Source organism: Diceros bicornis, chromosome 25, assembly GCF_020826845.1.
Source record: "Diceros bicornis minor isolate mBicDic1 chromosome 25, mDicBic1.mat.cur, whole genome shotgun sequence".
NCBI classification, from domain to species: Eukaryota; Metazoa; Chordata; class Mammalia; order Perissodactyla; family Rhinocerotidae; genus Diceros; species Diceros bicornis.
Window position 1 is genome coordinate 38,831,818 of NC_080764.1, and position 13,438 is coordinate 38,845,255.

The following is a 13,438-nucleotide window of genomic DNA, read 5'->3' on the forward strand; positions in this document are numbered from 1 at the left end:
GTGTTCCAGGTGGAAAATACAGGAATACTAGTTTGAGAACTGTTTTAATAGAAGGAATACTGGGAGCTAGAGTATTATATGACAATGGGACTTCTAAGTTGAGATTTTCAAAATGCTAGCTGCGTATATGTGTGAAGAGCCTGTTTCCAGCAGAAAGAACAGCATGTTTAAAAGGTCAGAAGTGAAAGAAAGTGTGAGTTATTGAAAGAATTGAAAGAAAATCAGTGAAGCTGGATGGAGAGAGTAAGGCAGAGAGTAACTAGAAGTGAGCTGGAAAGTAGGCAGAGCCCAGATTGTAGAGGGCCTTGTAAGGATATTGAAGAGTTTTCAGCAGAACATCAATGGGAGCAGATCTGTGTTTTGTTTCATGTTTTTATAAATGACCTGGACTTGAGAGATAAAGCAACAAGGCAACAGTACTCATAGGATGACGAGTTGTAATTTTAGAAACTACTTTGTTGCCCAGAGAGACATTACCCTAAGCAGCCACAGATAAAATGTCCATAGAATGATCTGAGCTAGATAGTTCAGACCATATTATAATCAATTTCATACATTCATTATCTTGCCTGATATTTATCAAGTGTTTGCTATATGCAAGGAGTACCTCCTTGAGCATACAATGGTGACTAAAATCTGATCTTTGTCTTCATGAAGCTTATACTCTCTGTCAAATAGATAAAGCCTGAGAGTTGTGCCTTTCATTTAGAGTATGGCCTGGTTGGTTAGTTTTTGTATGTGACTAATCCTGAATAAAACCAGTTTGCTTGGTTAAGTCTCAAGTTCGATGCTATAAAAACAATAGCTGGGGGCTGGCCTGGTGGTGTAGTGGTTAAGTTCACACACTCTGCCTCAGTGGTCTGGGGTTCACGGGTTCAGATCCCGGGCGCAGACCTACACACTCCTCGGCAAGCCATGCTGTGTCAGCATCCCACCTACAAAATAGAGGAAGATGGGCACAGATGTTGGCTCAGGACCAATCTTCCTCACCCCAAAAAAACAGCAACAACAACAACAGGAAACAGTAGCTATCGTCTACTTGGGGGATGATTCCTTAGTTTTTTTGCTTTGACACCCTATTTGGCAAGACAAGGACTTGCATCAGTTAGGTCAGTGTCTTCTGCTCTTGCAAAAACCCAGACCTCACCTAACCTTTTTAATCTTGCCAAATTTTTAGAAATGCTTGCCTTGGTACACAAAGAGAAGTAAGGTAAAGAGCATAGTAGATCAGCAAGAGCCCCCAGTTCAAGATAAAACACAGCTTAAAGCATATTTCCTACTGATGCTGGATCATTTTATAGGACAGCATGTCGTCCTTGTTGTTATCATCATTATCGTAGCAATAAACTGAATTTGCTGTAAATCTATATAGTATCTAAATGATGTGCCTGGAGAAGCCTTTACTGCACTTTGATTACAGTGTACTTTATCATGTTTATTGAAAACCAGTGTGATGATATTTTCCAATTGGAATTTTCCAACTCTTTCATCTCTAAGCAGATTTCAGAATCAAATGTGCTTATCAAAGATTTTTCTTTATCTTTTTGGAACAATGTCTTATCAAAAACTGAAAAATTGTTCTTGTGGTTATATACTATTTTATTTTAAAAATGAGATTATTAACCTTAGGTCAATCTGATTTTATGCATTTTGTTGATTTCTTAAATTGAAAAATAGAAAGTTGGAAAACAAATAATTCTGGGACCCCAAAAATTTATGCATTTTTTGGTTAGATTAATGAGGAATATTTTTTTAAAAATACAGTAATAAACAGCAAATATTGGGATATCCACTAAACAGATCAAACTAAATAGATTGCCAGAATTTAAGCCAATGGATCTTAGCTATCAATCTTAACATGTTTCATTGTGTCACCGCATTTGAAATGACAATTAATGAACAGAAAGGCTTTTTTCAGCCTAAAAAGAGAAAATACACTTAACCTTCAGGAATGGACCTGAGACTGGAATTTCTGACATAGGCCTCTGCAGAGACCTGAAAGAGTCATGACAATTCACAAGTTTTCTTCCTTGAGGTTTATATCCTTCAATGTTTATGCTATATTGCCAATTAAGCTGTGGATAGTGATTTGCTGGTAAATCTAATTTTTGAGATTGAGTATATTTCGTATTTTTCCTTCTTTCCAGAACACATCTAGACACCTCAGCTGAGCTGCGGTATTCAGTTGGATCTCTAGTGGAGGGCCAGCCTGACTACAGAACAACTAAAGTGATAAGAAGACCAAGGAGAGGCCGCATGGGTGTGCGAAGAGATGAGCCAAAGGTTAAACTTTTTATTTCAAGTCTTTGATGGTTTTAAGTAAATACATTATTCCATTTTGTATAGAATATTAATACTTAGAGAATTCAAAATGATCACATTTTTAATAGTTTCAAGTGTGACATGTCATATTTCTAAAACTATAATTAACATAAAACCTGTACTATGTGCAAGAAATTTAACTAAGCATTTCCCACGTATTTATGCACATAACCTTGTGAATTGGGTACTGCTTTTATACTAATTTCAGATATGAAAAGATTGAAACTCAAAAATTTTGTGTTCAACTTTACACAGCCAGCAAAGTGATAGAGTCGAAACTTGAGGCTATATTTGTGGGTTTCAAATCTCATGCTTTTATCCATTATGCTATATTGCCAAACAAATGGATTGTTGGTTTGCTTGGGCACTTAAGCAATGGTAGTCATATTATTAATTAAAATTAGTTAAATATTGTCCTTATAATTACTATTTTAAAAACACTGAGGAAAATGTACATCGACTATTGAAAGTGTTTGTATAGAACTGTTCATGATAAACTGCAGTGCCAGCCTTTCATTCAGTCAATAACTTAAAATGTGTAAGCTCTGCATGTTGAATAAGTACAGAGCTGCATTTTATAGACAATGACTATAGTTCCTTTGTGCCCTAAGCATAGTTTGTTCTCCCCTCCTCCTCCTCAAATCTTAAGTAACTCCTCAGGGCAATATCATGTGGTCCCCCCAAAAGTCATTTTACATTATCACAAGAATGGAAACCAATTTTTTTAAAAGCAGAAAACTCTAGGACCTCTCTCTTATTCCCAACCATCTCCTACATTCAGATCACAGCTTGAAAAACACTAGTCTATTGCTTACTCAGGACTTCGTTCACAGGGAGGATTTATTATATTAGTTAAAAAATCATAGCCATGTAAAATAGCATGCCTTGGGCTTAAAAAGTCAAGGAGGCGTTTAAGTGACCAGAGCAGTGGAGATGAAATTAACTTACTATGCAATATTTTTAATAATAAATTGTTAGCATCTGTGTAAATGAGTATTGAGAGAATACTTGTATAATATGTTGTGTGATAATATTTGTAGTCTCAGCCTATGATAAGCAAGTGTAGGTAAGACTAATTAGTATAAGAAATGGGAATGCTTGAGTACAAGTGAATAGAGATCATTATATTTGGAAACAAGGAAATATGTTGCAAATATAAATGCTTTAAAGTAATTGTTACTTTGAATTGGGGTTGAACTGGAAATCATGCAGAAGTTTATTATCTTTATTCCTTATTAAAATCTTGATATTTATGCTGACAATTAATACCTGCCATTACTTAAGATGCCAAGGAAGTATTTTATTGAACCAATAAATTAAAATGTTAATAATCACTTCTGCTTTTGCCAGGTAGCTGTAAAAGCATGTGTGCTTTTTGGTTGTTGTTTCTCAGAATAGTGCTTTGAAAATGAGCAATATGATAAATACTATAATTGTTCATTTACCATTCAGGTGAAATCTCTTGGGGATCATGAGTGGAATAGAACTCAACAAATTGGAGTGCTAAGTAGCCACCCTTTTGAAAGTGACACGGAAATGTCTGATATTGATGATGACGACAGAGAAACAATATTTAGCTCAATGGATCTTCTCTCTCCAAGTGGTCATTCTGATGCCCAGACTCTAGCCATGATGCTTCAGGAACAATTGGATGCCATCAACAAAGAAATCAGGTGAGTTCAATTATTACTGATGGTTTCAAAAGATTAGAAGACTTTGATACTAAAAATGTGATCATCAGATCAGAAGCGGTGGCATCACCTTGTTAGAACTGTGGAATTGCAGACCTCACCCCACACCTACTGAGTCAGAATGTGCATTTTCACAAGATTCCTAGGATATCTGTATATGATCTGTATAAAATCAAGACAGCCTTTGTAAGGGACGTATACAAACTAATGATATTAAGGCAATATAAAAGAATGAGGTAAAGATAAAATCGATGAATTTTAAAGCACTTTTTAAATTAAAATTTGCTATTTAAATGACATTTTTGGCAATAGGTGTCTTCAAGGTACATTTAACACTGAAGTAAAGGTACTAAATAGCATGCAAATTAATGTGCAGCCAGCTCCTTAAAAGTACTTAGTTAGACACCGGAGTGAAATTAACTATGACTGAATTATTTCAGACTGGATATGAAAAAATGTACTATCACCACCCAGTGGATAATAGATGGTTTCCAAAGAGCAGATAACATTGTAGACTTGACATGGTACAAGTTAACATTTCAAATATTGGGAAATATTGTCACTATGATAATTTCAATTTTAGCTTAATACATACTTTCTTGAATCCCACTGATATTCAGTCTTTTTCTATCATTACCTTGACTAATCCCCGTGAAAGACCCAACTGTGTCGGGTGGATTTGTTTTTTTTCAAACATCAGGAAACTATTCTTGACCTGTTTTTTCAATTAATAAACAGTGTTTTACTATTTTGAACAATGATTTTATTTGTTCTTTCTGGCTCTAGCTAAATCTGTTGGCTTCCTAATATGATTCAAATCTACCTGGTTCCATACCGTCATCACCCTATCACACATGGTAATAGTTTCTCATCTGGATACCAACAGTAGTTTCCATCTGGTTTGTTTATAGTGTTTGGGTTCCCAATCTAATCCAACCAACACTGCAGGCAGAGTGGAGTTTTTAAAACCCAAATGTGCTTATGTAATTTCCCATTTTCAAACTCTTCAATTGCTCTTAAGATAAAGATCAAAATCCTTCATATGGTCTGCAATGCCCCACCTGTCTTGACCTTCTCTTGCCATTCACCTGTCCAGCTCTGTGTCCCTTTATACGTGACTTTCAGTTCTTCAAATGTTCCCTTGCTCTCTCCTTTGTTATTGCTGTTCCTTTCTTCTGGAACATTCTCCTCAACCCACGGCATTCTACCCTAACACTTCACCTCCTTTACTCTTGACTCACCATGAACAACTCCACCATCGCTTCTGTTCTTCAGGTCACTTTATTGTCCTTAAGTTCTTTATCTTCACTAGACTGACTGCAAGTTATATAAGAGCAAGAAATGTATCGCCTCACGGTTTTATTTCCAGATCTTAGCACTTTACTTAATAAATAGACAGTGGTTCATAAATACTTGATTACCATAAATAGAAAAAATAATATAGAAGAGTAATTCAAACTGAATAACATTTTCTGATGCTGTGCAGCTCATGGCTTAACTCACTGAATAAATTTGAAATCAAATATATATCCTTGTGATATTTGTTTTTGCCAAAAATATATATACACACCCTCAATAACAACCTATGTCCCTCCAGGGACATTTAGTTTTGTTACATTAGAGTAGAAATTACTAGTAACAATCTTGGTCTAGATGAATGAAGTTGATACCCAAATAACATATTCAAACTACTGTCCCTCAATATTTTTCCTCACTGTCCCCCGTAATGTAGATAAATACAGTTGCTGGTTTGTAAGAAATGAAGAACTACATAAAATTCAAATATGTAATAGCATTCAAAAGGAATAGGCACCTTGATAAAAACTGTAGTGATCTGCTAACACCAACCAGAATTTATCTCTGCTTAAGATTTTTCTTCTTTCATGAACTAAATTAACCATTGAAAAAATACCTGTTTTCTGGCTTCTTTATTCTCTCAAAGGGAGAGATCAAATGACTTTAAACTCATTTGCCACTGCAATGTTCATTAATCTGTTCATCTACAGTCAGCTACTATTTTGCCTGCTTTACTTCTGTAGTCTTATTTATTCTTTCATCCTTCTGTATGATTCCTATAGGGAATCCCTCCCCAACATGTTGGGATATTCTCAAGGGACTCTATTTTGTTGCTGTTTTCTTAGCTTTCCGTTTTTACACCAGGATTTGAAAGATCAACGGATTGTCATATATTTTTCCAAATAAACAGAAGATCTAAGTAACACTGGATTTCCTGTTTGAGTAAACATCCGTCTGCCTCTTACTCAACTTGTTCTTTTAGGTTAGACTCTCCTTTACAATTAATGGAATACCTAGAGTTCATAATTAAAATTTCTTTGTATAGCACAACCATATTGTCTCTCACCAGAAAATTTTTCTGAAGGAATAATTTTCCACCAGGCATTTTAAAAGCATAAAATTCCTTTTTTTTGAGGAAGTGGCTGTTTTTTTCATTAGAATGTGTTTAAAGCATTAATGATGTTGTAATATACTAGTTGATTAAGCCTTCCTTTGGGTCTCTGATTTGGGGTAAAGTTAAAATGCACCCATGAAAATAAACTCCAAAGTAACAGAATTCATATTCTTTGTGTAAGTGAAAAATTATAATTAGGAGTAAATGTGCCTCAATATTTTTATTGACTTTTTCTTTAGAGCAGTTCACAGCAAAATTGAGGGGAAGGTACAGAGAGTTCCCATATACCCTGGCCCCACACGTGCACCGCCTCCCCCATTATCAACATCCTCCACCACAGTAGTACATTTGTTACAATTGATGAACCTACATTGACATATCATAATTGACCAAAGTCCAGAGTTTACATTAAGGTTTGCTCTTGGTGTTGTACATTTTATGGATTTGGAAAAATGTATAACGACATGGACCCGTCATTATGGTATCATACAGAATATTTTCACTGTCCTAAAAATCCACTGTGTTCTGCCTATTCATCCCTCTCGCCTCCCAACTCCTGGCAACCACTGATCTTTTTACTGTCTTCATAGTTTTGCCTTTTCCAGAATGTCATATAGTTGGAATCATACAATATATAGCCTTTTCATATTGGTTTCTTTCACTTAGTCATATGCATTTAATGTTCCTCCATGTCTTTTCATGGCTTGATAGCTCACTTCTTTTTAGCACTGAATAATATTCCATTGTCTGGATGTACCACAGTTTGTTTATCCATTCACCTACTGAAGGGCATCTTGGTTGCTTCCAAGTTTTGGCAATTATGAATAAAGCTGCTATAAACATCTATGTGCAGGTTTTTGCATGGACGTAAGTTTTCAACTCCTGTGGGTAAACATCAAGGAGCACGATTACTGGATTATATGATAAGAGTATGTTTAGTTTTGTAAGAAACTGCCAAACTGTCTTCCAAAGTGAATACATGAAAAGAAAACTGCAATGATCATAACTTTGAAGTTAAGGATTATATATCATAGGAGATCACAATAAACCATTTGTAGTTAAGAGGAAAATAGGAGAGGTTTCTGACCCCTTTTTTCAAACAAACTATACTGGTACACAGTTTCATTATAACAATATGGAAAATGTGTATAGATTCAACTTAGAAAGTTTACACAACCCAGCTAAAGTTCTTTATTCTTTGTGCCTTTGTAATAACTAATTTATACATATTCTTTTTTTTTTAACAGTTTTATTTATTTATTTATTTATTTTGTGAGGAAGATCAGCCCTGAGCTAACATCCATGCTAATCCTCCTCTTTTTGCTGAGGAAGACCGACTCTGAGCTAACATCTGTTGCCAATCCTCCTCCTTTTTTTTTTGTTTTCCCCAAAGCCCCAGTAGATAGTTGTATGTCATAGTTGCACATCCTTCTAGTTGCTGTATGTGGGACATGGCCTCAGCATGGCCGGAGAAGCGGTGCGTGGTGCACACCCGGGATCCAAACCCGGGCCACCAGTAACGGAGCACGTGCACTTAACCGCTAAGCCATGGGGCCGGCCCTATACATATTCTTAAAGCTTCTCTTTATTTAAGGAAAAAGTGTAATGTCTAGTGCTTTGTATTCTCAAAAGCATTTATAACAACAGTTTTTTTTTTAATTTCATTATCTATCTATCTATCTATCCCCACATTATTAATTGCCTGCTGCTTGTTTAAAAGTAACTTGCCTAAGTAGATATAAATGTCAAAAAAGACTCAGGATTTTGTTTGGCCAAATGATAATTGTAAATGACCATTTATTGAAGATTTATCAATTATTCTTTTTCAGTGGATAGGAAGTAAGATTCAATAACTTCGTTGGAATCTGAGTCTCTAAAAGTCTCACTTATTGACGCCTGAGTTCAAATGTAAGATTAGAATTAGTGGCAGAAATTAGGCAGGCAAGGTTTTAAAAGAGTGTTAGCAAGTGGTATAGTACAGAAAAGCGGAGAGGAATTATGTATCATTTGAAAAGAAAGATTTTCTAAATTTCAGCAAGAAAGTCCTGGAATTTAGTGAAAGTTATCTTGCCTAGAGAGAAAAAGATGGAAATACTAGATTTGATATAAAATGCTCACAGAGTAGTTTTATATTGATTCACTATGTGAATTCCAGTTACCATTAGAGCAGTATATAATAGATCAAAATTAAACTGTACCTTTCAGGCTAATTCAAGAAGAAAAAGAATCGACAGAGTTACGTGCGGAAGAAATCGAGAATAGAGTGGCTAGTGTGAGCCTGGAAGGCCTGAATTTGGCGAGGGTGCACCCAGGTACCTCCATCACTGCCTCGGTTACAGCTTCTTCACTGGCCAGTTCATCTCCCCCCAGTGGACACTCAACGCCGAAGCTCACCCCGCGAAGTCCCGCCAGGGAAATGGACCGGATGGGAGTCATGACACTGGTATGGTGTGGCCAGAGAACCTTTGCCCTCGTTAGGATTGATGGTGAATTAGCTGAAACTTATTGGGTCTTTATTCTAGTCTCAGGACTTTCTGTGTGTCTTATTGTTTCTTTTTCTTTTTTTACCACATCCCTATGTGGTAGGTGCAATTATTAATCGTATTGTGAGATGAGGAAATGTAGCCTGCATAGGCGTAACTTTCTCATGGTCCCATAATAAGTCAATGGAAGAACAGGAGTCTAAATATCACATCGGAAATCTGAATAACTTAAACCACGAAGTGCATTTTTACTGATGATATCTTGATGAAGTAAATGGGAGTAGGTGGGTTTCTTTTAACACAATAAATTGCAAAAATTATTTAATTGTTTCAATGCACCAACATAGAATGTTCTACTTTTATAATATCATGTAATTTTAATAAGAAGAGCCATTAAAAACAATAGCAGCAATTTCCCAATTTTGTTTTAGATTTTCATGTCAATATTTTCACCCTTCTTTATTCTTTATTTCATTTATCTTTATATTTAGGATTAAAAATTGGAAACCTAAATTAGGAAGTACCTTGAACATAAGTGAGAGAAAATCAAAGTACCCTTTGCTAAAAATAATACAGGAAAACCTCTGGAAAATATGGTTGGCATGACTACTGAATGCCATGATGTTTAGTCATTTAATTCTCATGATGACATTTGATAGTCTGAGGCATTATCATAATAGAGAGTAGAGGTAACTGAGCCTTGAGAGTGTGAGTAAATTGCCCTTGCTCAGCACAGCTAGTAAATGGAGCTGGATTTTTCTTCAAATTTGCTAACTCAAAACCGTGTGCTGTTCCTTTTTTTCCGTGATTACCTGGAAATATGTTGAAATGACAACAATATGAAGATTTAAATATTCTGAACTGTTTATGGAGGTAAAATTCTATGCTTTTGTAATGAATACTAAAACTATATTATTAAAATAATAAAATTCCAATAAAAAATGCAAGTTAGGGAATAGAGATTAATTAAAATGCAAATAGGTCAAATAATAGTTTATACACTGTAAAATCTAGCACAAATATAACAATTCGAGGAGATAATCATACTACAGAAGAATATGAAATATAGAGAGAATTTCTGGTCAGAAAATTGTGAAGCTGCTATAAAAAGTGTCACAATGCCTGTATATGTGTGTGTGTGTATGTGTGTATAATATCTGTACAAAGAAGTTTAATTCATTTCTAAATGCATCTCTAGATAAATATGTTGCAATAAAGTGTATTGTGACTAAAAAATTGTAAAAATTATATTTATTAGAATTAATTATATAAATGCACATATATGTGCATACTCGCACCTCTGGGGGAAAACTACCTTCTAAATAATTAATTTCTTTTATTTTATCTTCTCAAAATTTTTATTATAGATATAGATTTATGTATCTTTTTCTTTAATTTTGTAATTGAGAATTGAAACAGAAAATTATTTACATGATGAGGCAATATTTCTCCTATTCAATCTCTTTACAATTATGAGACTTCTATTCAATAAAGTCTACATACAAGAGAAATGGTGAAATTAAAAAAATAAAGGAAACGTTTACCTCCTTAAGCCATTGAGTCCTCTATTCTGTGCTCATTTCTAGACTTAATATTAGAAATATTTTTAGAATAGACAGCACGGACAATGGCAGTCCAAACAAAGGCCAGCTAACCAGAACTGACCCCACCAGATACAGCACAAACTTTTAGCCAATGTACTCAGATATACTAACCCAATATACTGAGCTACGTTATGATCTGCTTATTTTTGAAATCTAACAACCATCCATCTGATTTTATTAACTAAAAATGATATTATCCCTGGCTTAGTTTCTGCATATGTAACATATGCTACATATATTGATGACCTACTTATATCAAAGCTACAGTAAGAATCTTGTCCACAGAGCATAATTTAGTCAGCATTCAAGGCAAAGAAACTTTGGTTATTTTTGTACTGCTATTATTTCCTTACATTTTTACAACAAAATACTATGTTGTTTTAAGTATTTTCATAAACATTAGTATCATAATCCTTGACAGTGTTATTATTTTTATAATAATAAAATAACATATGTACAATGATTTAGATGTGATGTTTATGTATCTGTGAAAAGGATGCCTCTGCTTTCATGCGTTTTCTTGAGCAGTTACTCATAAATAAATCAGTGGTAAATGAACACAATTACACTATAATTAGAGTACTTAAAAAATATTTAGAGCATTTCCTGAGGGTAAAAAAGTATTTAAAATATTCAATATCTGACTGAGAAAAACAAGAAATGAAATCCAGAAGTCCTTATCACCTAATAAAACTTTCTAATCAAATTCTTATAACTATAGAAAATATTGGAGGAAAAATAATTTTGTTGGATATAAGTCATGTTTGAATATTTAGAGGAAAATTAGAAATTTTAGGAACAGAAAAGCTGAGATTGAAAAAATATTGTATTCATTTGTATTGTATATGTTTATGTGTTTTGCTAACATCTTTATTTGTCCTGATAATAAAGCATACTTGTATTTACTTTTACCTCACTACAAATCCATAAACATAAATAACATGCTAGCCATATCTAATTACAATATTGAATGGAGTAAATCAACCCATTTTCCAATAGCAACAAAAATGTAAAGTGTAATGGAATAGTTTAAGAAAAATCTTTTGACTTATGTAAGAAAAATTAACAGAGATATTAAGTGAATACGGTTCATCTGGAATCATAAAGAATTAACTATTTTTTTTTAATTCTGTAAGGGGCATGGACAAGAAAATAGCAGCCCCAGAAACATGTAATAATACTGAGGCCAGAGCTCCCGGCATTTGGGAATAGGGGCTTTGTTAGGATGCCAGGGAGTCGGAGAGCCCTCAGGAACAGCGTACGTGCCAAAGGAGGCCCAAGGCTCTGCACAGACAGGGCAAAAGAGAGTGTTTATAAACTCTGTATACTTGCATTGAGTCTTTGTTTACACATAATCTTCTTCATTCTCATCTGTATTTTCTTAGGAGGATATAGTCCCATATTTATTTCTGGCTAGCTCACTCCATGTGTGCTTTATATTCCCTAGGGTCCATGTCTCATATCTCATCGATGTACACATGACCCCATCATGAAGACATGCACCCCCCCGCCCATACCATCTAGGAAGTTCCCTCTCTAAAGTAACTCTCAGGATGAGTGTTTTCATAATGGTTAAAAGACATTTATTTAGAAAAGAATAGAATGAAAAAAAAAAGATAGCCAGGTTATAGATATTATTTAAACTTGTAACATTGTCAAATGGTAATCATTAATTAGATCTGTTTTATGTTGTTTTTATTATTGCCAATCACAGCCAAGTGATCTAAGGAAACATCGGAGAAAGGTATTGTAAATATCTTTTATATGGTTACTAGTTGAATATTGTTTTTTCTATGAAAGCTGTAAAATTATATTCCCTCTAGTTCAAGCACTTCATTAACATAAAAAATAAATATTAAAAGTATTTAAGTTTTATTGAATCGTTTAAATATGATCATAAGAGAAAATGCCTCAAAATAAAATTGTTTATGCTTTCTAAGGTAATGATTATATTATGAGGACTAAATATCCTGGTTTTCCACAGAATATTTAGACTAAGTTGGTAAAATCAAATAGTTTACTGTCAATACTAGAACAATGCTGCTTGTTTTAAAATGTAGGTTTTACTATTATTCAGGTATGTGACACCAACAGATCAGAAGACAACTGCCAATAAAGAGGCAGCTTGTTATGTTTCCAAAGAGGATGGGGCACATCATGCTATGTAGGGCCAAGGGGAAGCACCAGGGTGGGTGTGGAGGCAGAAAGAGTAGGGGAAAGCATGGGCAGGAGCCTTTATTTTGGTTTTTATGGGAAAGGCAAGGCAAGGCAGGGTAAGCAGGCTCAGGAGTTTGAATAATTTCAGTGGGATCTAGGGTACAGGGGTTATCTCTAGTTGTGTAATACCTGGCCTGGGATGATGAAGGCAGAGGAATATTGCCTCCTGGAGGACAAGAGCCAAATGGAAAAGATGGTTTAGGGTACTGGTCCAGACTGGTCAGTTTGCATATGGAAGGTGCACTCCAGGGAAGTGTTTTACTCTCTCTAAGAATTAGCTAGCCCTGGGAGGGGCATCCTCTCCTGGGTCAGCATAGCCCCAGATGCTAGAGCATCAAGAATACAGAAAATTTGAAAATATAGTTAATACACTGCTTTCCTATTTGGTATGATATCAATAGAATAAATATTGGATATGGGAAATAAAATGGACTTCAGCTCTCATTCACAAAATGACATCTTGTTAGATAATTGAGAACAGCAGAGCTCAGACCCAAAGGATATTAGATAGGAAAGATTTCAAAGATTCAACCTATTATCCAGTGCATAAATACTTTTCAGCATCTTTCATGATGTGGTAGTCAGCCTATGCCCAAACACTTCTGGAACCAGAGAACTTTTTTTCTTTTTAGTTAAGGGAATCTATATTATGCTTACACGGCTTAGACTGAAGGAATTCTTCTTTTCCTGAGCCATCATCTGTCTTTCTAT

The 13,438-nt window shown here is 34.7% G+C and overlaps 1 protein-coding gene across 3 annotated transcripts in view; it reads left to right on the forward strand.

Annotated features, from left to right (window-relative positions):
• Nucleotides 1–13,438, forward strand: part of PPFIA2 (PTPRF interacting protein alpha 2) — a 462,329-nt gene that overhangs the window by 369,943 nt on the left and 78,948 nt on the right. For all 3 annotated transcript variants that reach the window (XM_058568716.1, XM_058568715.1, XM_058568714.1), the window contains 4 exons: nt 2,148–2,283; nt 3,775–3,995; nt 8,629–8,866; nt 12,225–12,254. In XM_058568716.1, the coding sequence (XP_058424699.1) occupies nt 2,148–2,283; nt 3,775–3,995; nt 8,629–8,866; nt 12,225–12,254 (625 nt within the window). The remainder of the gene's footprint in view (nt 1–2,147; nt 2,284–3,774; nt 3,996–8,628; nt 8,867–12,224; nt 12,255–13,438) is intronic.